Below are 25,465 nucleotides of genomic sequence, written 5' to 3'. Positions count from 1 at the left end.
GGAACTAGAAAGTTTATACAGGAAAAACTGACTAGTTTAAGTTAATGCCAGAGGCCAGTTAACCTTGAAGAGTAGACCTAGCCAAGAACTCAGAAATTAATCACTACGTCTGTGTACAAAAGCTTATTATGCCCATACCTGATAAGAGGACCCTGTGGTCTCTATTAGTTTACTTGTATCATTACAAAGAGCTTAATCGTCTGGTTTCAGTTGATAGAGCAGATTAGAAGCAACAAATCAAAAAGATGAGCCTTTAGTGGCAAGGATGTACTGAAAGCATCAATAAGTGATTACCAGTAAGGGAGATGTAGAAAAACGATTCACATTAAAGGTACAAATTCAATAAGCATAGCAGTCTGGGGTCACTTGGTTTGGGACCAAACAACCAAATACCCATCACTCACCCCGAGGGCCTCACTTTGTAAAAACATGGTGCAAAAACTTTGTCACCATTTTTTTTTAACAGGTAATAAATTAATGGATCTAGGCATTGATCATCAAAGGCTGCAAACATCATAAAAAGAGATAAATGCGTGTCTCATAATGGAAGAATACAACCGCATCTCGGAATTAGTCTTATCCTCTCTTCCCAAAATTGAATGTGAATCCAATCAAACCTCTAGAGAGGCCAGGAAATACAAAAGACCAAAGGACATGTTTGTATTCAGCAAAATTCAGGCTCTGGACTGTGTGACACATAGCCCAGTTTCTTCAACAAATAAATTGCAAGAAATAAAAGAGAAGTGAAGTAAGAGAAGTGGAGGGGCATTAACAGAATATAAAAATTTAAGATAAAATTAATTAATTGTAATGTATGGGCCTTATTTGGATTCATTTCAGACAGACTATTTAAAAATCTTAGGACATCTTAAACAATTGAAAGATAGAACTTTGATTCACTCTATGATGAAATTAAAGAATTATTGTTCATTTCAAAACTAGTGTAGTAGTAAGTGGTTTTTATAAAGATTGTATTCAAAAACAGATGTTAAATTGTGGTCAGTAACTATGTTTGGGAAGGTAGATATATATGTCACTCCTCTCAGAAAGATTTCTGTGTTCAGTGGTTAAGATGTAATAAATGTTGAAAGGAGTTAGTGTGAGGTAGTATAAAAAGCACCTGGAATCAGACCAGACAGTTAAACATATCAGATTTTAAATTTCCCTTTCTGTTCAATGGAAGGTGGCTTGACATCTACCTGAAATCCCATAAGTAAAGTATCTGGTCTAGGCAGGGAGTGTTGTGTATGCACATTAAATGACCATGCCTTTTTCTTCTTTTCTCCTCTTGAATAAAAATAAATAAATATGCAAGCTTCAACCAGGAAGAAAAATAACGAAGGTGGAAATTTCTTTCAGAAAGTCTATTCCAAGCCATCATTAATCAGCATCCCTATTGTCCCATGTAGCTGACTTTTCTAACACAAAACTCTGAATATGTCACTCTTTGTGCTTAAAACCATTTAGGGCAACTTTTTTTTTGCGGTACGTGGGCCTCTCACTGTTGTGGCCTCTCCCGTTGCGGAGCACAGGCTCCGGACGCGCAGGCTCAGTGGCCATGGCTCACGGGCCCAGCCGTTCCGCGGCATGTGGGATCTTCCCGGACCGGGGCACGAACCCGTGTCCCCTGCATCGGCAGGTGGACTCTCAACCACGGCACCACCAGGGAAGCCCCATTTGGGGCAACTTTGAGACTCCCCAGCGTAGCCTCCTTCATGGAGCCCTTCAGGTCTGGCCTCCCTTGTCCCTCGGCGTCCACTGGCACCTCTCCCAGTCCTCCCCCCAGCATAGAGCTACTTACAGCCCCTCCTCTCTGCACATGCCGCTCTCTGGGCAAGAATGCCTCTTCTCACGCACCCCTGCCACTTTCATCCAATGAACACCCGCTCTTCTTTTCTCTGGGAGTGCTCCCCTGACCTCCCAGGACTGGATAAAGTGCCGGCCGTTCGGAAGTGTTTCCAGTAGCGCGCTACACCTCCCTAGGAGAGCACTCACACCACGAGCGGTAGCCCCACCAGGCTTTGAGCTTCTGCAGGGCTGCGCCTGTGACGTCTCATCCTTGGTCCTGGCGTATAGTCAGTGCCCAGTGAGTGCTGGTGATTGAAGACTGTTAGAAGCGGAGAGGCCCCAAGAGGGAACAGTGAGCACACATTTGTTCTGCCACTCATCTCTCCTGTCCTTTGCCAAGGTCTGCTTTCTTGGAAAGCTCCCCAAGCTGGCAGTCTGATCTAAGCTTCAAGGGGAAACTTCCCTCTACTGTTTGGATGCTAAGTCCCCTTCCTTTTAGACTTCATTGTTGATTGCTGTTTCCATGGTGCTTCAGAAGTTCAAGTGTCTTATTCTTCTCACTCTTTTCCATTGAGACCTCTGTTCAGATGTCTCTGGAACATTCCCATGTATCACCTTGCTACTTCATCCAAGGTCTTTGATGCCAACAAACGCCCAGGCTCATTAGAAACAGCCTATAATGGTGGTCTCTTTGGCCATGTGACTCTTGTGGATGGTTCCTTTTGCAAGCACTTCAAGAGTGGAAGATTCCGCACTCAGGGAATGTGTGGTCTTGTCACACTGCTGGCCATCCAGAAGCTCAGATTCCAGTCCTGGCTTTCTCTAACAAGCTCTGGGCAAATCATTTTACTTCTCTGAGTCTGTTTCCTGGAGCAGTGAAGAATGTCTACCAGCTGTTCAAAAGGAGGTTCAGGGATGTGTCAAATGAGAGTGAAACAGAACACCTTCCTGCTCCCTCAGTTGTACTCCGAGATTTGGGGAACAGAACAGATTTTTGTGTTAAAATGAATACAGATATTCTTCAGTGGAATGCAAAATCAAGATGAGTGTTAAGATGAAACTCAAGATTGTATTGGCAGAGTTTGAGGAACCCTGACTTCTCTAAGTCCCCCACCCCACAGTGCTCTGATCTTCTGTCTGTTCTGTCATCTAGATAACCCTCTTGAGTAGAACATACTAGGCCTTGACAATGCTGAGCAAATAAGGCATGGCTGTAATTTTAAAGAATGTGTTATTTCTAAGGAGATACAATATTGCATACTAGGCGAACATAAGTGTAGACAAGAAGCCCTTTGGAATCTGCTTTTAAAAATAGCAAAAACCGGGCTTCCCTGGTGGCGCAGTGGTTGAGAGTCCGCCTGCCGATGCAGGGGGCACGGGTTCGTGCCCTGGTCTGGGAGGATCCCACATGCCACGGAGCGGCTGGGCCCGTGAGCCATGGCTGCTGAGCCTGCGCATCCGGAGCCTGTGCTCCGCAACAGGAGAGACCACAACAGTGAGAGGCCCGCGCACCTCAAAAAAAAAAAAAAAAGCAAAAACCATTTATAATTAATACACCTCAAGTATCTATATATAGCACACTGAAATTCTAGAAAGGCTTCTTAGGAAGGCAAAAATATTCTCTCAATTTAAAACAGGCCTTATTAAGAGTTCAGAATTGGTGGCATCTAAATTAATGAGCTTTTAACCTTGTAGAAAACCTTGGAAGTTAAATTTGCCCAAAACAAAACCCTTGATTTGAAAAGGACATTCTAGGGTATCATCTTCCTCATCTTCTTCTGTGAGGATTCTATTTCTAATGATGCAAAACTGATTATAGTGTCTTTATCATTTACCTCCCTACCATGATGAATCACTGATAATTATATGTTAAGGGTTCAGTCTTTGCCCTCATAGTTCATTCTAGAGGCTTCTAATTATTGGTGGGCTTTCAGTATGTGTTTGTCTAAAGTCCTATTAGTTAATAAATAGGTCTATAGATAACCAGTGAATTTAAGGGGCAAGTGGATGGATGGTCCTCATATCGACACCTTCTGCTAAGCATTTTCTTCTCCTTATTTAAAATAAAATCACAGCTGTTTCTTGAGAAAGAATAATGATGTGAAATTAGCAAGAGAAGAAATTGCCAATTTAAAAATGAAAGATATTAAATATTTCTGGATCCTTACGGGATTCCTCTTAGAAAAGCTAGCAAATCTGGATATTAGCGTCATCTGCTTGACTTGAAAAAAAATAACATAATCAAATTAAAATTATATAGCTGTCAGCATTCAAGCCAGACAGTTCACGTTAGACAAGAAAAATTGCCTTTCTAATACTGATGTAATTAGGCTATCACGCATGTGGAGGTTTCTGTGAATTCTCATCTCCAGTTAGAAAATGGGATGTTGCTTCCCACCTTTCTTTGTCGTGAAGTGAACTACGTAGTCTTCTTTTTTTTTTTTTTTTAATGAATTTCTGAAAAGCCATTTTCAGAAATAGGCCGTCTTGTGGCATTTTCTAACAAAATATATAGTTTGTCTTCTGAGGTTGCTGATTTTTATTTATTTATCCTATTTTCACAAGCAACAATCATTTTCTGAAAAGCAAAGCTGAGTATCTTCAAGCAAACCCTTGAAATAAAGAAAAAATAGTGCAGCAGAGCTCTTCAGTTTCATTTGAAAGATGCACACTCTCTGATTATGTCCTTTCCATTCTGGGAGTTCTGGAGAAACACATTTTGTGTTGCTCTGCTAATACTTAATACAGTTGCATAATTGGCTCACTTTTAAATAATTAGATAATTTGAAAAGGGGATGTTTGATCTGTTAGAATCTTCATTTGCAGCCCTCTCAAACTTTGCTGAGGTCCTGGAAGGAGATCTTGAAATATGATATAAAACATACAACCTATCTCCATTTAATTTCTGTGGTTGTTGTTATTATTGTTTTAGGAAAAACTTAGTCTTTTTCCTTTTGAGATTAAAAATAATAGGTTCTTACAGATGCTTGTATGATCCTTTTCTTAGTCCCAATTTTAGCAGTGTAGATGCAGAGGAAATGACTGGAACAGGCTTTCTGTTTTTTTTTTTTTTTTTTAAACATCTTTATTGGAGTATAATTGCTTTACAATGGTGTGTTAGTTTCTGCTTTATAACAAAGTGGATCAGTTATACATATGTCCCCGTATCTCTTCCCTCTTGCATCTCCCTCCCTCCCACCCTCCCTATCCCACCCGCTAAGTGGTCACAAAGCACCGAGCCGATCTCCCTGTGCTATGCGGCTGCTTCCCACTGGCTATCTGTTTTACGTTTGGTAGTGTATATGTGTCCATGTGGAACAGGCTTTCTTAAATCAGTCTTGCTTAAAGGAATGGGAAAAGGAGCATAGTCTCACAAATAGTCAGACTCCCATACCAAAAGTAGAGAATTGGGACCAAAGTTTAAAAATATGATTTTAAAGCACTGTTGCTCTTACCAAAAAAAATCATAATCTCTTTCTGTTACTCAGATTTCAATTTTTGTTTTAAAATTATGCTCTTTGATCTGGTTGCTTAAGGCCTGACACACAGGACAACAAATAATATTTGTTTAATTTCTTTTAAATTTAATCCATTTCTCTTATGTCATGCATCTGTGGATATTTTCATCATAAGCTGACTGCTGTGGGCATCATATCTAAAATGGGGATAACATTTATGTTCTTACATAATCTGTGCTTGTTCTGAAAGGTTATATGGTTATAGTAGCCAACCCCCTCCCCCCTTTGGAAATAATCACTAGGGATTTAAAATGTTATCTACTATGAAGAATATTACAATAAATCTTTTTTTTCATGGAGTTATGGTTGATTTAAATTTTTAGTTTAAGCTTTTTGGGTATTTTGACCTAGAAAAAATTTTGTTCTATAAATCCTAAATATGAGTGAATGCAAAGTACGCACATGTGAAGCAGAAGTGTGTGTTGCTTCTTGTGGGACGATGACAGTTATTTTCCTTCTGAAGGGCGTCTTTGTCTTTGAGAAAGTGTATTTTATTCTCATGCTGTGAGTCTGAGAAGTATTGACAAGCCTCTTTCTCATTGATCTTTGCTTTGTCTCTTAGTGTGGCCGTCACCAGGTCCAGAGATGTGCCTTCCTTTGGACCTCCCATCCCCAAAGGGGTCACTTTCCCTAAGTCAAATGTGTTCAGGGACTTCCTTTTGGCCAAAGTGATTAATGCAGAAAACGCTGCTCATAAGTCAGAGAAGTTCCGGGCCATGGCAACCCGGACACGTCAAGAATACCTGAAAGACCTGGCAGAGAAGAACGTCACCAACACCCCTATTGACCCGTCCGGCAAGTTTCCGTTCATCTCTCTGGCCTCCAAGAAGAAAGAAAAGTCTAAGCCGTACCCAGGAGCTGAGCTCAGTAGCATGGGGGCCATCGTGTGGGCTGTCCGGGCCAAAGACTACAACAAGGCTATGGAGATAGACTGCCTCCTCGGGGTCTCCAATGAGTTCATCGTCCTCATCGAACAGGAAACAAAGAGCGTGGTTTTCAACTGTTCCTGCAGAGATGTGATAGGGTGGACCTCAACCGACACCAGCCTCAAAATCTTCTACGAGCGAGGTGAATGTGTGTCAGTGGAGAGTTTCATTAACAATGAGGACATCAAAGAGATTGTCAAAAGGCTTCAGGTCAGTGTTTTCCTTCCACTTACCTACATGCATGTCCCTTTCATAAAGCTTTCAGTACAGGCTAGAGCTAAGTTACAGAAGCTTGTTCTGTTTTATTAGCTCCTCTGAAAACTCCCTTAACAATGCGAAGGAACACAGAGTTTATGTCACACTTGCTTCCCATCATTTTTTTCAGAAGGAAAAGTAGTAGAACAAAGGGGGGAAGACACACTGACTGTGCATTTTTTGTTGGAAACTCATTTGCGTGTGACCTGATCCCATTGCCTTGTGACTGATGATGTAGCCCAACCAATCTGCTTTAGTTGGTGAAAAGAATTGTTGGATCGGGTATCTGCTGCTTTGAATGTCTGTCTTAAGGGCAAAATGAGTAGCAGAATACCGTTTTTCTTTGCTGCCAGCTCCCTGTAGGTCTCTGAGAAGCCGTTGAGACAAGTGTGTTCTTTTCGGCCTAATGAATGGAGATTAGTGAAGGCAGAATAACCAGGCTGCTCTTCAGCCGGCATTAGGGTATTCAGAAATAACCCTGCTTGCCATGCGTACCACTGAAGACCCTGCTGCATTCATTAACCTGTGTATCTTTTGTTTCTTTGTCTAGTTCGTGTCAAAAGGCTGTGAATCGGTGGAGATGACTCTGCGAAGGAATGGGCTGGGACAGCTCGGCTTCCACGTCAACTACGAGGGCATCGTGGCAGATGTGGAGCCCTACGGCTATGCCTGGCAGGCAGGGCTGAGGCAGGGCAGCCGGCTGGTGGAGATCTGCAAGGTGGCGGTGGCCACTCTGAGCCACGAGCAGATGATCGATCTCCTGAGAACATCTGTCACGGTGAAAGTTGTCATTATCCCCCCACATGATGACTGCACCCCACGGAGGTAGGTCTGAGAGTCCAGGGCCATTTGTGTACCGTGGAGAACATCCCCAACTGGGTCAGAGTGTAGGAGGTTATGAAGAGCGCTAGGTTACAATGCGATGCTGAAAGTTCCCTCCATGGAAAGTCTGACTCAGGACAGAGCTCCCTTTCAGCATGTGGCAGCAGCAACTGGAAAGAATCACTAACTTGGACCATTCACAGGATTTACATCTCTGAGTATATAAAGTCACCATTACAGATAGAGATGTCTGGTAACATCCATTTTAAACATCTTGCACCAGTAGCTGAGAAACAGTGAACACTTAATGTTAAAAAGAGACTCAGCGTGACAAACTGTTAGACTTTTTTCTTTTATGTTCCATGACACTCTTATTCCCCCAAATCTCCCATTTGTAGCCAATTGCTGTCCAAAACTCAAAGTGCTGTTTTTGACCCCTACTCTCTCAGCCTGGAGGGCTGAATGTGACTTACCAAGCTTTTCCTTAACTGCATCTGCATGTGTCAGAAATTGGCTTCAAATGAGCTGGTCCTGCTTGTGATGCTTGGGCAGTTTGGTTCCCCGACTTTCCCAAAGGGAAGCCCAGGAGCTCCCCGCCCCTCCCAGCTCCTGCCAAGCCAGCAGCACTGTTGAAAATTTAATTTCTCTGTCTCTGGGGAGGTTTCCTGATGGAACAAATTTAATCAACTGTTTCTTTTCCCCTTTGGGCATGCACATGCTGTTTTTGCTGGGTTTTTTTTTTTCAAGCTGTTAATTTGCTTTGAACCCATTATTTTCTAAGAGTTTCTGTTAAGCTTCGGCAATTAATTCTTAGGCTTTCTAAAGCCAAGACAATATTCTTTATGCTATTTTTTCCCCCAAAACATGACCAGTCCTACACCTGAGCTCTCATAGATTCATGAACATCAGATGGCAGAATATGTAAACAGTTATGAGGGGTTATTTGTGCCCTTTAAAAAGTAAGCGCAATGACAGTATCAATGTACTTCAGTTCCTGAAACCAAGTGTTATAGACCAGACTGTGCTTGGGATGGTATTCAATACTGCTTACCTCCTAGACGGCCCAGAGATTATGTGCTGATGTCAGAATGTGGTGAAAATCCCTTTGTCTGATAGTTTTAAGAAATGCTCCCATTCGGATGACTGGATTTCCCTGGAAACCAGAATTTATATCCAGAACTTTTTGTTTTAGCCGTCTTGAGGGCAGGGAGGGTATATTCTGAAAGTGCTGCCTTCGTTTCCTCAACCACATCGTATTAATGTTAAGTATTTTGCTGAACCACAATTCAAGAATGACTCGAGGGTGATCAGAAAGGCAGCTGGGTCCTTACAACGCTCTCCAAGTGCTCTGTGATTCTCCTCCTCTTCCTCTCGTCTGTTTTCCATCCCGAGGTCTTTCCTACAAATTGTCTGCTTTGTAGCTTATATGTCTAAACAGGCATCTATAAACTGGAGAAGATACCAAGCTGTGTAACTTGTCAACCTTAGACAGTACAGAGTTAGAGACACTGGTCTAAGGACTAATCTACTCGAGAGGAAGCCTGTAGATCTTGCGACACCATCTTGTCTGCTCAGGGGTCTTTCCCCGTGTTTCTAAGCTCTTCAGTTCGTATGGGGGAGAGGGAAATAGGTGTGTGTGAGTGTGTGAGGAGATAGGATGGAATGGGCAACATTACTGACATTGAATTGTGAACAGTGGTGACTAGAAAGATGGGTGCAAAGGCCTGGCCCTGGATAGATGACAGGTCCGTGACAGAAGTGATTTGTCTCCAGCAAAATGCTAGGCTAGACACGTCTTCTGTGGTGTGTTGGTAAAAACAACTAATATTTGCTGAGTATTACTTTAATGCGCCAGACCCTAGGAAAAGCACTTTTATATGGATTAGCACATCTAATCCTTATAACGACCCTATGAAGTAGTAGTATTAATATTACTCCTAATTAAAGGAAACCAACACTCAGGTTAGTAACTCCCCAGCCTCATCTGGCAAATTCAGGTCTAACTTCAGAATCCAAACTCTTGGGGCTTCCCTGGTGGCACAGTGGTTGAGAGTCCGCCTGCCGATGCAGGGGACGCGGGTTCGTGCCCTGGTCCGGGAGGATCCCACATGCCACGGAGCGGCTGGGCCCGTGAGCCATGGCCGCTGAGCCTGCGTGTCCGGAGCCTGTGCTCCGCAACAGGAGAGGCCACAACAGTGAGAGGCCCGCGTACCGCAAAAAAAAAAACCAACAAAAACAGAATCCAAACTCTTAACTTTGTATGCTCGGGACCCAAATCCTTTCCTATGTACCAGCATAAGCAGAGGTATGATGGTAAACTGCCTTTCTGTTGGGGAAAAGAACCTTGATTTGTAGTATTTGCTGTATTTGTCTTCATCTCCCAGCACCAATTCTGGGGCATCATTGTCATCCTCTCATAGCCAGGGAGCTGGCAGTGACGGGACAGAAGAGGGTTAGGAACCTGCCCCCATTAGAGCGCGGGATGGGGGGCTGGGCTGAAGGAGCAGCGCACCGCACAGCCCCTCAGGCCTCGGAGACACACTCGGCCCCTTGCCCTAGAGTTTCCACCCGAAAAGCCACCATCATACCTTCTAGATGGGTCTGAAATGATGCCCTTGATACCTCTGGAGGACTAGAAGCCTGCTCTCCCCTTCCCTCCTTCAGAAAAATCTTGAAAGGAATAGTTGAAGCATTAACACCTTGGTACAACTTTCAACAAAATAAGACAATGCTCTTCTGTCACTTTTTTCCTCTCCTCCGCACTTCACACTCCCACGGCTGTTGTCCTTGCAGCTAATTACTCTGCTCTTTGACTAGTCACTCTCCTGTCTGTCAGCTGGTGCTGCCGCCAGGAAGAGCAGGCCTCCTGGAAATACGCTGCCCTCCGTCCCCAGCAGCGTGCTTCTCAGGGTCACCGGGATCCGAGGGTCCCAGGACACAGACACCGGCATGGGGATCATATGTAATCACGAACACCCACGTATGTTCATATGCAAGAGTCACTAGTTTTGAAAAGGCAGGTGGTTTTTGTTTTGTTTTTGTTTTGTTTTCTTAACATCTTTATTGGACTATAATTGCTTTACAATGGTGTGTTAGTTTCTGCTTTATAACAAAGTGAATCAGTTATACATATATATATGTCCCCATATCTCTTCCCTCTTGCATCCCCCTCCCTCCCACCCTCCCTATCCCACCCCTCTAGGTGGTCACAAAGCACCGAGCTGATCTCCCTGTGCTATGCGGCTGCTTCCCACTAGCTGTCTGTTTTACATTTGGTGGTGTATATATGTCCATGCCACTCTCTCACTTCGTCCCAGCTTACCCTTCCCCCGCCCCGTGTCCTCAAGTCCATTCTGTACGTCTGTGTCTTTATTCCTGTCCTGCCCCTAGGTTCTTCATAGCCATTTTTTTTTTTTAAGATTCCATATATAAGTGTTAGCGTACAGTTTTTTGTTTTTCTCTTTCTGACTTACTTCACTCTTTATGACAGACTCTGGGTCCATCCACCTCACTACGAATAACTCAATTTCGTTTCTTTTTATGGCTGAGTAATATTCCATTGTATATATGTGCCATATCTTCTTTATCCATTCATCTGTCGATGGACACTTAGGTTGCTTCCATGTCCTGGCTATTGTAAATAGAGCTGCAATGAACATTGTGGTACATGACTCCTTGAATTATGGTTTTCTCAGGGTATGTGCCCAGTAGTGGGATTTCTGGGTCGTATGGTAGTTCTATTTTTAGGTTTTTAAGGAACCTCCATACTGTTCTCCTTAGTGGCTATATCCATTTACATTCCCACCAACAGTGCAAGAGGGTTCCCTTTTCTCCACACCCTCTCCAGCATTTATTGTTTGTAGATTTTTTGATGATGGCCATTCTGACAGGTGTGAGGTGATACCTCACTGTAGTTTTGATTTGCATTTCTCTAATGATTAGTGATGTTGAGCATTCTTTCATGTGCCTCGTTGGGCATCTGTATATCTTCTTTGGAGAAATGTCTGTTTAGGTCTTCTGCCCATTTTGGGGTTGGGTTGTTTGTTTTTTTGATATTGAGCTGCATGAGCTGCTTGTAAGTGAAAAAGCCAGTTTAACAGCAACAAATGGGGCTTTAGTAACACCTGTTAAATCAAGCTCTTTTCCCTATTTGCAGGACATAAGCAGACCCTCTATGAATTGTTTCCAGAGGCAACTGTTTTAAAGAGAAGAGAGGACCGGGAAAGAAAAGCAAAATTCCTGAGACCCTACTGTGTACTGGGCTTTAAAAACAATCTTCATGGCAGCCTCCTTTCCATTGAAACAATGAGGAGAATGAGGGTTAGAGAGGTTTAGTAGCTGCCCAGAGAGTGAATAGGGCCAACTAGGATGACAGCATGATGGAAGCAGTCTTGGCAGAAACAGGTTTGGGATTTGGCTGCAGACGTCATCAGAAGGCTCCCCCCAGAGAATAAGATGTTGCACTGCAGGAGGGACCCCCACCCCCTCCATCGCCAATCAGAGTGTATGACCAGCTGTATGTCTTGGTGTCTGTGACCTCTGACTCTTGAGCAGTCCTTCTCTAGGCAAAATTACAAGTACCCAGATAGCAGATTCAGCTGTGATCTCTGAATGGTATCGCGTGGGAGTGGTAGGCCATCATTCTGTTGAGGGCCACCAGCCTATGGGTTTGTTTCTTTAATTGGAGTATAGTTGATTTACATTGTTGTGTTAATTTCAGGTGTACAGCACAGTGATCCGGTTATGTATTTACATATATGTGTATATATTCTTTTTCATATTCTTTTCCCTTATATTGAATGTAGTTCCCTAAAGAAAGCAGTCAAGGGCCATTCAAGAGGAAGCGCTAAAAACACATTACCTAAAAGGACCAGATCACCTTTTAAGTAAGAATGGGTTGCAGAGATTTTTCTTCATTCTAAAAAACCATTATTTCAAACTGCAAAAGCGTCCTGCTTTAGAGCTAGAAGGGCTGTGAGAAATCATTTGGTTCAAGTCTCTCATATTTTTTAGATAAGGAACTTTGGTTCAAAGAGGTTACTTTTTTTTTCCCAAGCCAAAGTCACATGAATGATTAGGGACACAGCTGTCCCCAGACATCCAACTTTTCTGATTCAGGAGTCCAGGTGTTGTGATGTTCTGGTCAATATACCGCTCGGCTGATTTTTCTATCTGTATTTCTTAGTGTCTTAGGAATAAAGGAGAGAGTAGTGGGTAATAAGAAATTAGAGGAAAAAGTTAGAATGAAAAGACTGAAAAAGGGAAAGAAGATGGAGTGACTTTTCAATTAACTTATGGTTTCAGCTTGTCACCATGTGTCACTTTTAGCACCGAAATTGTAATTCCTTTTGACCATAGCTCTTTAAGAATTGTTGACATTTTGTCATAGCCCATGCCCGAATGAAATGCAATAGTCAGTATAAGATGAAGTTTGGGAACCTGGAGTAGAAATGTCCTTTAGTTAGTGACTAAAATAAGACTAATCTACAAGTAGACTTATTCTGTGGGTTCAAATCCTGGCTCTGCCACTTCTTCTTGACTGTGTAGTCTTTGCAAATTAATCTCTCTAGGCCTCTATTTCCCCGTCTGATAAACGGGGATAATGATACTCGTACTTCAGAGAGTTGGTGTAGGGCAGCCGGATTAGTGCTGGCCCGTCGTGAGCTCTAGGTGCCCGAGTTTTTATTGTTCAACACCAGATTTTACTTGGAGTAATACAATATAAATCCTTTTATGAACTTTCATGCATGTCATTAACAGCCAGCTTTTATCTTTGTCCTTCAGTGTACTGCCCACTTCTGGGTTCCATGCCTCATTCTCATAGGGGTAAGTAAGGGAGCAGAAGCTAGTGGTGTCCCGCCCCCCCACCACCCCGTAGAAGGCAGTCAGAAGCGGCGGGGTGGCAAAGGTTCAGCGCTATGGAATCTTTGCTTTTCGTTCTCTGTAAATGAATCTTCTCTCCCTGCTTTGGCCTTATCGTACTTCATTCTGTGATTATGGAATATGCAGAAGGTCTCTAATAGTATGCTAAGGGTGGTGGGGATGAAATATAGAGAGGAGACAAAATCTTTGGCTAATGGGATCTTTTAACCAGTTTTAGTATTAAACATTCTGCAGCTTGAAAGACTCTTTCAAAGAGTGCTTGAACCAGAAGAAAGTTTAGTAATTATCAATTACAAGTCTTTCATTTTACAAAGAAACTAAGGCCCCAAAGCTGATATTGTCTATTTGATATTAAATTATGATTGTTTCTATTTTAATTATTTACTTATTCTCTACCCTGATGCAATATGGGCCTGAATCAGCCTATGGAGGTACAGAATTAAAATTCAGTGAGGGAATCTCTGTGTATGTGTGGTGGGGAAATGGGGAATGGGGGGAGGTAGATGGAAAACGTGGCCAAGGGAGAAATTTTTGAAAAGTTAATGCCCTGGAATACATGATAAAGGTCTGTACGTGTTCTGTACATGTGGTTGGTTCCTGGCAGCCAACAGAAAGGGACATGGGGCTTCCCTGGTGGCGCAGTGGTTGAGAGTCCGCCTGCCGACGCAGGGGACACGGGTTCGTGCCCCGGTCCGGGAAGATCCCACATGCCGCGGAGCGGCTGGGCCCGTGAGCCATGGCCGCTGAGCCTGCGCGTCCAGAGCCTGTGCTTCGCAACGGGAGAGGCCACAACAGTGAGAGGCCCGCGTACCGCAAAAAAAACAAAAAAGAAAGGGACATGGATGATATGATCCACTGAATTTACAAGTTAAACAGACCAGTGCTGAGGAGAAGCAAAGCTAGTGCTGATTTTGAGGTAGAAAGAAATTTTTCCATGCATTATTATAAATTTTTATTAATATTTCTTTGGCAAGCTACAACATTCTTGCATTTTGCATTCTTGCAACATTCTTGTATTTCCAGATCCAGAGCTCTAGATACTGCATGATCAGAAATGAAAGACTTCAGATATACTGCAGTAACACCTGTGTTAACAACCAAAAAAGTATGGTAATGGCATATTTTTGTCAGAAATATTGATTCAAAGCTAGAAATTATATCAAGGCCTAAGGTGATAATCCTTCATTTCAGAGAAAAGCATTTATTATATAAGAAGTCAAAACTGCTGAAACTAATGTCAAGTAGGCCATACGGTGTTTTGCGAACTGTAGATCGTTATTCTTAAGTAGATCATGAAATGAGTTTAGGAGGTTGTACCCAATGTATTTTTTTAATGAAATGGATTAACCCAGAATATAGCAGAATGGAAGCTGACAGAGGAAGGGTGTATGTGTGTGTGTATTTGTGGTTGTGCTGTATCACAGTGTAAAATGTACTTGTCACCAGGATTGTGGTCCAAAACCTTTGAAAGCCATTGTCATCAAACCATTAAAAGAGGCATAGCAGCATCTTGGGCATAGGGTCAGATTAAGGTTGACCTAGGCTTTTGAGGAGTCGGAGGGAGAGGTTAAGGAAACTCCAAGCAAAGGTGCCCATTGGAGACTTGGGCTAAGACCGAGGAGGGCAAGGACCCCAGCAAATGCACATGCTCCAAAAGCAGCACTTTTCAAAACCTGTGGCTGTCATGGAGACGTGGGAGAGGACGCATGGTGGGGTACATTTAAAACGTCATGAGTCATACCCTGAGATACATGGACAAGGTCACAGCGGGGGGCCCGTTCCATTGTGTTCATTCTCCCACCAACATAAGCACCTTCCCCAAATCAAGACCAGGCCTTCGGCTGGATGCCCTTTGGACCTACACTGTCCAGTACAGGAGCCATGAGTCACCTGTGACTACAGAGCCATTGTAACGTGGCTGGTCCCAAGTGAGACGTGCTCTAAGTATAAGATACACTCCAAATGTACAAGAATGTAAAATGTCTCGTAAATTTTGTAATACTGATTTATTGATTACATGTTGAAATGATGGCATTTTGGATATATTGAGTTAAATAAAATGTATTATTAGTTTCACCTGTTTCGTTTTATTTTTGTCGTATGGCTGCTAGACATTTAAAACTTACATACACGGCTCCTGTGTGTGGCTTATATTGTATTTCTGTTGGGCAGCACTGATCTGGACTCCCCTTATGCTATCTCTAAAGTACCTCTTAAAGGACTATTTCGTAATTACTCTTAATCTTTTCTTTCCAGATCTTCCCACCTGCTTCTCAATCTTTGAAATGTCTTTAAGAAAGAAAGTCATTTTTTCTTAGTGATGAAATTCAAATGCACAATTTGAGTTAATGTTTTCGTGGGGGTAGGTTTTTTCAGTAATTTTTCTATCAATCAAGTCAATAATTGGTCGAACCTTCCTTGATTGTTTGGGTAAAGGTCATGGAAAGTGGGTTCCTCGTTTCCTAAGTTTTGGGGGATGGAATGATGGCACAAAAAGAGGGTAAAGTGATGGAAGACATTTGTGCCTGCCATTAATTTCACTCAGACTGCTGCCTGGGGACAGCTCTGCTATGGGAGATTTGTGGCTTTCAAGGGGAAAAAAAAGGCCTGATTTCAGATTGTGCTTTGTTCCCTGGTGATTTGATAATTGCTGATTTCAATAACAGGCTTTTTTTCCCCTTCTCCTGAGCTAAATTTGGCTCTCAGTTTGGATTTCAAGAATTCTCCCCACTTATTTTTGACTATCGGGATCCCAACGAATTCAAAACTATATACCCTTTTAGATCCTTAATCGTAAGGGAAGGATCTAAAGCTTCCCTTACGATTAAGGATATAAAGCTGACTCTTTCCTCCGAGGCCCCATCTTAGGGGTCTGTTCCCACCATGCTGTCTGGGCACCTTCCCTCCCCAGGTCTCAGTGCTGACTCTGCCCCCTACTCCACCCCCATCCCCACCAGGGTGACCATAGGTCTCACTGAATTTTCAAGACTCCATATCTCAGACTCAGCATTTAGGATTGATCAAAAGAAAATACTAGTATAATACTTCCTGGGATTCTGGTTTTTGAAAGGAAAATAATTCAGGCCTAATGATTGAAAGATGGTTTGAAACTTGAGAATGAAGTGTTTGATCCATTTTAACTGTTAATGAGAATCAGTGTGGTTCCACCAACAAGAAAAATCAATATTGATTTTTCTTCTCTCTGTGCCCTCCCCTTAGGAGTTGCTCTGAGACCTACCGCATGCCAGTGATGGAGTACAAAATGAACGAAGGGGTTTCCTACGAATTCAAGTTTCCCTTTCGAAATAATAACAAGTGGCAGAGGAATGCCAACAAGGGGCCTCATTCACCTCAAGTTCCATCCCAGGTGCAGAGTCCCATGACCTCGAGGCTGAATGCCGGGAAAGGAGACGGGAAGATGCCTCCTCCAGAACGAGCCGCCAACATTCCCCGAAGCATCTCCAGTGACGGGCGCCCACTGGAGAGGCGGTGAGTGTGCCTCCCAAGCTTTTCTCTGAATCTCTGCCCCAAATTTAAATAGCACCAGGCCCATAAGCACTAGCTTTAGGTCTTCCCATATTTTACTAGAAATCAAAACTTAAAACTGAGATGCATGCACTAGTGGTTTTCAAAGCATGGCAGCATTCCAAAGCCATCAGGATAAGTGAAGATGTATTCCAGCAAAGCATGCAGCTCTGTACAATGGTATTTGGGCTTTGCTCTTTCATTTTCATGTGATATCAACAGAAATCATCACTGCACGCTCAGTAGCCATACGAGCTAGAACTTGGCAGACTCTTTGAGGTGACATTGACCATATCATCATCTTTGACAGTCTGTGTCTTTTGGAGATGAGTGATACAACAGTGGCAAGAGAATGCAGGCTTTTGGTTGAGTGTCTGTGTTTGTGTCACTTTGTTAATAAAGAATTGTGAGAAGGGAAATCCACTAGTATAGCACAAACATATTTTTCCACTGCTCTGAATGTAAAAGAAAATAGTGGATATGTTAAAACACTCAGTCCTGAGTAAAGTAAGCAAAAGGAGAGGGATTGAGGGATCCCAGAAAGTAACAAAATGAGGTTTGCTGTTAAGTTGAAAGTCACAGTGGATTCCCTCACAGGTGATAACTGGTGAACTCTTCCTTAACCAGCATGCCCTAGCACTTTTGTCTCGAATTCACTGTAAAATGCAGCACTGTGAACTAAGAACCTTGGCCAAAAATTGAACTCGATAAAGTACTCTTAAAATGTGAATACAAATGGACTACATAATTTTAAATCATTGCACTATAAATTCAGTTACCCCAAATTACCTAGGCTAATGAAGGAGACGGTTTAACTCCGTAACCTGGTAGTGCCCTCCTAGAAGAAGCCAACTTCTTTCTGTCCATGCACCGTCCTTTCCCCATCACTGTGCTTGTCTTGATCACATCTCTGAGTGTTTTTGTGGCCCCCGCACTGCAGAAGGATCAGGAACCCTCAGAGCTGGTGGGGAGAAGTCTCTGTTCCAGGAGCTGCTATGGGTAGAAGGAAGGTCTCTGGAGCAAAAATGTGAGCCTGACTCATCTGAGCCTCAGGAACCAGGTCCAGCAAGAACAGGGCGCCAAGGAAAAGAGATCCCAGCTATGCTTCAGGAGTCGTTGGTTCAAGTTGAGAGCAGAAAGTTGGAGATTTTAAAAACGACACAATGATGTGTTTTATCTTAAAAGACATAAAACGTTGTCACTTAACTATTTCAGAAATACTGGAATACCATGTAGAAATAGTTTAATCACAACAGACAACCAAAAAAAAGCCTAGCTGTCTTTCTAAAATTCCTCATGTAATACTGGGGATTTATTTACAGAGCCTTGCTATTTATCTCAACAAAGGATTCCTCTCCCAAAGTGGCTGCATTCCCATCTGGACTCCTCTTGCTTTCATTATTTTCGAGAAGGAAAAACATCCAAGTGGTCGCTGAATAAATTCTTTGTTCTGCACATTCCAAACTTGGCTCCCTCTGAGGTGTGTGTTAACTGGAATTCATGATTTGGCCCACATTTGGAAGGATGAACCTAGGAAACCATTGTTTAGAGAAGGACCTTTTGTTCCTCTCAATGGTATTTTCTTTCTCTCCAGGACAGTCATCAGGCTTTTATGAGTGAAATTGGATTTGTGTTATTTTCTTTATACAATAGTCCCTATAATAAAATAGCAGAATATATTTTGCTTCCACGTTGAATTTAATTTCTGCAACAGAAACTAAAGCTTATTGCTGAACATACTGACCTCTGAAAGTGCAAATATTTTTTGTAGCTAATTATCCTCTTAGCATGCAAGCAACTTTTAGTGCTAAAGAAGGCATCAACTCCATTTTTTCCAGTTGGAGATCTTTGAGTTCTGGAGGTTCTTTTTGTGGGTACTTGTGTCTGCCTTTCATCATAACTCCACCCAGAGGAAAGGGAATCCGCGTGCTCTCCCTATAAGACTAATAATAATAGCCCTGGGGCTCTCCAAGCTATAAGATGCAAGTGACAGAAGTGAGGCTGCCAATGGTTTTTTAACCTCTACTCACTTTCCCTCTGAGGCTTCTTAGTTTCAGATATCCTTGAGGACATTGGACTAGGATTTAAGATCTTATGACGGAGGGCTTGTAAAATCTGAGCTTTACATTTTCAGGTTATTTGTCTCCTCTTCATTTTGAAAGGTGTGGTAATTAGACGGCTATTCTTTCATGAAAATTTAAGAGTTCGCTGTCCTATCCCATCATTCTTAACTTTTAGTAAAGCAGTATTAGTTAAGTTTCAACTTTGAGTCATAAAAAGAAGGTACTGTTTGAGAAACTTTGTATTGCTACTGTTTGCAGAATATTTGAGTATAGAATAGACTCGTGACCTTCATCAGGAATACGTCCAGATTCCTGAGATTCATACAGTGTACCTGGGAATATAATTTCCTCCACGAAACGTAGTAAAATATAACTAAAAAATTTAAGCATTCCCTTCATAGTCTTACTGAGAACAAACCACCTTACTGTGATGTGGAAGTGAGGCCCCTGGCTGGGCGCACCTCCTCCATCTGACTCTCCCCTTCATACCAGCCCTGCCCTGGGTGCCATTTGCATCTGTACCTGGGCCATCTAGAGAGTGTGATATGGACCGTTCAGATGAATCACAAATAGTCAAAACGAATGCCCACGTCTGCCATTCCCTGAATCTTGCCTTACCAATAGTGGCATGAGCCTGATACTCAGACAAGGATAGTCCCTCGGTATCCGCAAAGATTGGTTCCAGAGCGCTCCATGGATACCAAAATCTGCACCTGCTCAAGTCCCGTAGTTGACCCTCACGTCCTCGGATTCAACCAATTGCAGATCGTAAACATAGTAGTGTATGTATTGAAAAAATCCCCGTAGAAGTGAACCCACGCAGTTCAAACCCGTGTTGTTCAAGGGTCAGCTGTATTGCCTTTACACAGTTGGTTTGTTCCGTTTATCTTTCTCCTCCAGGTTAGGCAAGTTGTGTTTGACTGTAGAGAAAGCAGCTGTATTTAAGCTTAAGTTAGCAGCCGCCTCAAGCCACTCTGCACGTGCTACACAAATCTGCCTACTTCATTCACCACGGTTGGACCCAGCACGGTTCATTTTAGATGAAAACTGAATATACTGCTTGTAGAAACTTAATCTACTGCTTAATCTTCTAGAAACTAGAAGCATAGTTTTTCTTAAATTGTGTGCAAGATCCCAGAGTTAAAGGCCATTCGAAAGAATTTTTTTAAAAAATACTTGTGGAACAGATTATCCTTTTTCCTTTAGTACCAAGGTCAGGATTTTTGACATACTAAAAGGTATGAGTATTTGGAGTTTCTAACAAGAATTATTTCACTGACTTGTGCTCTCTATACATTGTTAAGAGAAACTGATGCAGTAAGAACAGATGACGCATTTGCCATCTAAGTAGAAAAAAGTCTGATTTGATTGGGTTTAAATACAGGAGATTTATGCTCTCTAGGTGGCCTTTCAAGTACAGAATTTTATGGTATTTGTGGGAGTAGTTCTTATTGACAGAATTAATATTTAACAAAAATAGGTAATATGATGCAGTTGGTCTTCCGGCCTCAAATTTATCTAGAGTGTAAGGGTAGGACTGAAATAAAAATAGCTGGCTAGGGCTTCCCTGGTGGCGCAGTGGTTAAGAATCTGCCTGACAATGCAGGGAACACGGGTTTGAGCCCTGGTCCAGGAAGATCCCACATGCCGTGGAGCAACCAAGCCCATGTGCCACAGCTACTGAGCCTGCGCTCTAGAGCCCGCGAGCCACAACTACTGAACTACTGAGCCCGCATACCATAGCCCATGCTCCGCAACAAAAAAAGCCACTGCAATGAGAAGTCTGCACGTCGCAACAAAGAATAGCCCCCACTTGCCACAACTAGAGAAAGCCTGTGCACAGCAACGAAGACCCTACACATGAATAAATAAATAAGTAGCTGGCTATAGTACATTGAACTTAACACATTACTGTGTTTAAATATAATGTGGGATCAGTAATAAAACCCTGATCTGGGTTAACATGTTCAGAAAAGCTTAACTATTTCAGAGGCTTTGCATAAACAACAGGCACGTTGGCACACAAAAGAATTTTCCTTTCTCTTTTTTGTAGATGAAGTATTTCCAGGCTTTATATAAATATTTAATGTCGGATCTTACTGAACCATTGATACTTCTGCATTTTACCTGGATACTATACTATTCCCCTTTCCCTACTGTATTTGGCGCTCAGCAGCTGGATGGAGTGTTGGTTCCTTTATGGAGTTACAGCTGGCTACACGTGCAGCCTCCCTAACTCCACCCTCCTCTGCAGACACAGCTGCGCCATACAGAGCATGAAGATTGTGCTGGAGGATACTGTTGAAACAAATGAAAAGAGTTCTCCTCTTTTTCTGGGGGGGGGGGGGGGGTGGGGCGTGCCGTGTTGCATGCAGGATCTTTTAACCACTGAACTTCCAGGGAAGTCCCTCAATCTTTATTTTCAAGGAAATGTTTTCTAGGTTTATTTCGAACAGGTTCTGTGTTAATGATCCTCTCGCTGTCACTTTCTGTTTTCAGACAAAGCCAGCACGCATTCATTCTTTACTCTTCCTTTGATTGGAATATTAGCTGTGGCTAGAAGTTTCATGACTTGTTCTTTCAAATACGGCCCTCCTGGATCATAGTTGTTTGAGTTGACATGAGGACCTTGACTCTTGGAATTCTTGAGTTTCATTGGGGGTGCTCAGGCTGCATCCCCATTGACTGCTGTATTCCCAGAGCCACTGGATGCTGTGGGCTTCGGCGTATCCGATACCATTTGCCACTCCCTCCTCCTTCAAACTCCTCTTCCTTGTCTTCCAGAACTTTCCTCCTGATTTTTTTTTTTTTTTTTGGTCAGCTCTTTGCATTTGTCTTATCCCCCTCAAATGCTGTGTCCCCCATGACTCCTTCCTCATTTTTCTTTTAATCCCCTACTGTGCAATATCTCTGAATAGTTTATTTGTTTTAGTAACCTCAGCCATCATCTGTATGTGGGCAGTTCCTGGATAGTACACGTTTGGTCTTGACCTCTTCTTTACTTTTCATATTCATATGCCCGTCTCCCTACTGAATATCTGCACTTGAATGTCACACCAGTGTCCCAGACTCACGAGCCCAAACTGACTTCAGCCATACTCCTGCCCGCCCTCCACCTCTTCCTTCTCACGTGTTGCCCATCTTGCTGAAGGGCTTTGCATTCTGCCCAAGTCGCCAGAGCAGAACTAGAATTCATAATTAGCCTCCTGCACCCTCATCCCCGTCTCCATACCCATTTAGTTATCAAGTTCTGCCCTTCGGTTGAGTCCCTCCTGTAAGCATCCTCCTTGTCATTGCCTTAGGGGCTCTCGTTTCACACTAAGATTTTTCTGGGCAGAACAGCCTCCCACTTTCTCCCTGTCCGCACTGCATACTGCAGGGATGGCCTAATACAAAGGGAATTGCTCCTCAGGCCCTGCCTTTCACCTTAGCCTTCCGCACAGCTTTCAGTATCAAGTCCACCTCCCGCTGTGGATTTACTGACGTGGCTTTGTCTTTCCCAGGCTCTAGGCTTGTGACTCTCTGCTGCCAGGTGTTCTCTTGATAACCTTTATACCTGCAGCTTGGCTTGACCTGCCTTCTACCCCATCCTTCAGCAGCTTAACAACTGCTGGTATTGTAACACCAAGCCCAAGGCTCACCTTCTCCGACACGTCTCCTCCCATCTCTGCCTTCATCTGCCCATCCTGGGAATTTTCACATTGCTGCCTGTCTGCTTCCTTCACAGAATTTATTATACCTCATTTTAATCTTATTGGTCCATTTTTCCAACTTAAGGTAGCCTGTCTTATTTATCATTGTATCCCAAGGACCAACCACTGATTCTGGCATTTTAATAGGTTTGCAGTGAATTTTTTAAAAACTTCATTAGTTAAACCAGTAAGCAAAAAAACTTAAAGAAGTAGGAACAGAAGTAAATCAATTTGGGAGAAAATAAATCAGTTGGTGTTTTTTTTTTCTTTTTTTTAACTTTTTTTTACTGTTGTATAATATACATAACATAAAACTTACCATTAGGACCACAGTTCTGTGGCATTATGTATGTTTCCATCCTTGTGCAACCACCGCCAACGTCCATTTCCAGAACTGAAACTCTGTGTCCATTAAACAATAACTCCCCCTCTCCCCAGCTCCTGGCTGTTACCATGCTACTTTCTGTCTCTGTGAATTTGACTATTCTTGGTACCTCACATAAGTAGAAACTTTATGTAAGTGGAATCATACAATATTTGTCCTTTTGTGACTAGTTTATTTCTTGTCAGTGTAATGTATTCAAGGTTCATTCATGTTGTAGCATATGTCCAGTTTTCCTTCTTGCTTATTAGCTCAAGCTGCTATAACAAAATACCATAGATTCAGTGACTTAAACAATGGACGTTTACTTCTTACAGTTCTGGAGTCTGGGAATTCCAAGATCAAGGTTCCAGGACGTTTGGTTCTTGGTGAGGACCCTCTTCCTGACTTGTAGAAAGGGCCTTCTTGCTGTGTGCTCACAAGGCAGAGAGCTCTGGTTTCTTCCTCCTCTTATAAGGGTGCTAATCCCATCATGGGGGCTCCACCCTTATGACCTTATCTTAACCTAATTACTTCCCAAAGACCCCACCTCCTAATGTCATTACGTTGGGGGTTAGGACTTCAAGGTATGAATTTGGGAGTGGGGGGAGTCATTAAGTCCATAACCTTTACCTTTTTTTTTTTTTTTTTTTTTTTTTTTTTTGCGGTACACGGGCCTCTCACTGTTTTGGCCTCTCCCGTTGCAGAGCACAGGCTCCGGACGCGCAGGCTCAGCGGCCATGGCTCACGGGCCTAGTTGCTCCGCGGCATGTGGGATCTTCCCAGACCGGGCCACAAACCCGTGTCCCCTGCATCAGCAGGCGGACTCTCAACCACTGCACTAACAGGGAAGCCCCCTTTCCCTTTTTTTAAGACTGAATAGTATTCCATTGTATGTATGTACCACATTTTGTTATCCATTCATCCATCAATGGACAGTCAGGTAAATCAGTTTATTTTTATAAAATTAAATGACACATAAAAGTGAAACACGCTATAATCCGATAAAGCTATAGAATTGAAGCTTAGATTTACATAGAATTCTTTGCTTTTTGTTGACTAAGTTTAGAATACTCCTATTTTAAAAGTATATTGTGGGTAAAGCTGTCTAAAATTCAAAGTGAAAAGTGAGTTTTTCTTGATTGAATTTCCTCTCTTTGGTTTCCGTTAGGTTGGGACTGAATTACGGCATTTTATTTGTCAGCCAAGTTAAGGTAGAAAAGCAGAGGGCTGTACTTAACTTAAACTCACCGAGCTCTTAAGCTTCTTTTTCCCCAACTCTTCAAAGGAGTGAGTGTACTCTGGCATCTACATTGGGGTCAGAGTTTAGATAATTTGCAAGTTCACACTTTTAGATTAGAGAACAAAGGTGTTTCCTTTTCAGGCATTCAGGAAATGGGCACAGCGGCCTGAGCCTGGCACACCTCCCAGTTTCCTTTCTTTTATAAACCCTAGAGTGAGCCAGGGCATGAGACCAGGGTGCTCCCATGTGGTCCCCAGCTTAGGCTCTTGAATTGCTTCATCGTTCCTTGGGCCTTGAAAGTAGCTGCTTTGCACTCCACCCAGGGAAGTGTTCCAGGGGGCTCCTCCTTGCAGAGCCACCAGTGTTTTACTGTAACCCGCCCAGAAACTCCCAAATGTGCCAGGAGTGCAGGCTCGGCCGTCCAGGGGCCTTGACTTGCATCCCGGCCCCACCCCTTGGGAGTGATGTGATGGTGGGAAGTTCCTGATCCCGTCTACACTTCATCATCGCCAGGAACCAAACGGGCCACTAGCCCCACCTCTCAGAGTCAGCATGATGATTAACTAAGGTAATATAGTTACTCTGTGTTCAACCCGAGCTCTTAGGACAGGCCTGGCACACAGTGAGGCTTAGTCCCTGTTTGTCTTTGGTGTCGTTTTGTAGATGCTCTTCTACACACAGCTACGTGGAAGTCAAAGAGAGCTAGTTGCAGTTGGGTACTTAGGGCTATGGGTAGAGCTGGCCAGACTGGACTGATGAGTCAGTTTGCAGCCTAGTGCAGGTCACGCATGTGGTGAGTCAGTGTGTTTCCCAGGAGCAAGTTGTGCTGTCTTCAGCGCCAGCATCCTGGTTACCCTCGGTGAGACGGAGAGGCTGAGTTCAGGAGGGCTGCTGTGCTGGGAACAGTCATGGTGAGCAGGTGTAGGAAATACTGCAAAAACCATCCATTGAATTAGAATAGACTGAGAGGTGATCTTGTAGAAAGCGGTGGTGTTATGGGAAGAGAATGAGGTGGCAGCTGGGCACATCGTTCTGCATGTCAGTAAGGAACTGTTCTCCTACGTGCATCCAGCCGCAGGGTCTTGCCCTCTTAGCCCTTTTTTTAAGGGAGTGCTGCATTAGGACCACCCAGGGAGGCCTGGCCTGGTCCCACCTTATGGGAAGGGTCTAAAGGCCCACAGTGGCCCTGGGGCTTCCTCCAAAAGCACCCCCTTGTCCACTCCCAGACACCTGACACGGGGAAGACCTTCCCAGAAGCCAGATCTACTATGGGTCGTGCTGTAGCCCTCCCCTCATGGAGGAGGCAACAGGAGTCTTAGGCCCTTTGCCTGACGAGGGCACGTCAGCCATACGGACACGTTTATCATTAGGAATTTAAATAATTCTCAG

General features: G+C 43.2%; 1 protein-coding gene across 35 annotated transcripts in view; it reads left to right on the top strand.

Annotated features, from left to right (window-relative positions):
* Nucleotides 1–25,465, top strand: part of SIPA1L1 (signal induced proliferation associated 1 like 1) — a 500,369-nt gene that overhangs the window by 411,227 nt on the left and 63,677 nt on the right. For all 35 annotated transcript variants that reach the window (XM_067731629.1, XM_067731561.1, XM_067731587.1 and 32 more), the window contains 3 exons: nt 5,869–6,442; nt 7,038–7,312; nt 16,412–16,681. In XM_067731629.1, coding sequence (XP_067587730.1) covers nt 5,869–6,442; nt 7,038–7,312; nt 16,412–16,681 — 1,119 coding nt within the window. The remainder of the gene's footprint in view (nt 1–5,868; nt 6,443–7,037; nt 7,313–16,411; nt 16,682–25,465) is intronic.

Source organism: Pseudorca crassidens, chromosome 1, assembly GCF_039906515.1.
Source record: "Pseudorca crassidens isolate mPseCra1 chromosome 1, mPseCra1.hap1, whole genome shotgun sequence".
Classification (NCBI taxonomy): Eukaryota; Metazoa; Chordata; class Mammalia; order Artiodactyla; family Delphinidae; genus Pseudorca; species Pseudorca crassidens.
Note: the sequence above shows the minus strand (reverse complement) of the source record. Positions and strands in the feature narration are given on the sequence as shown.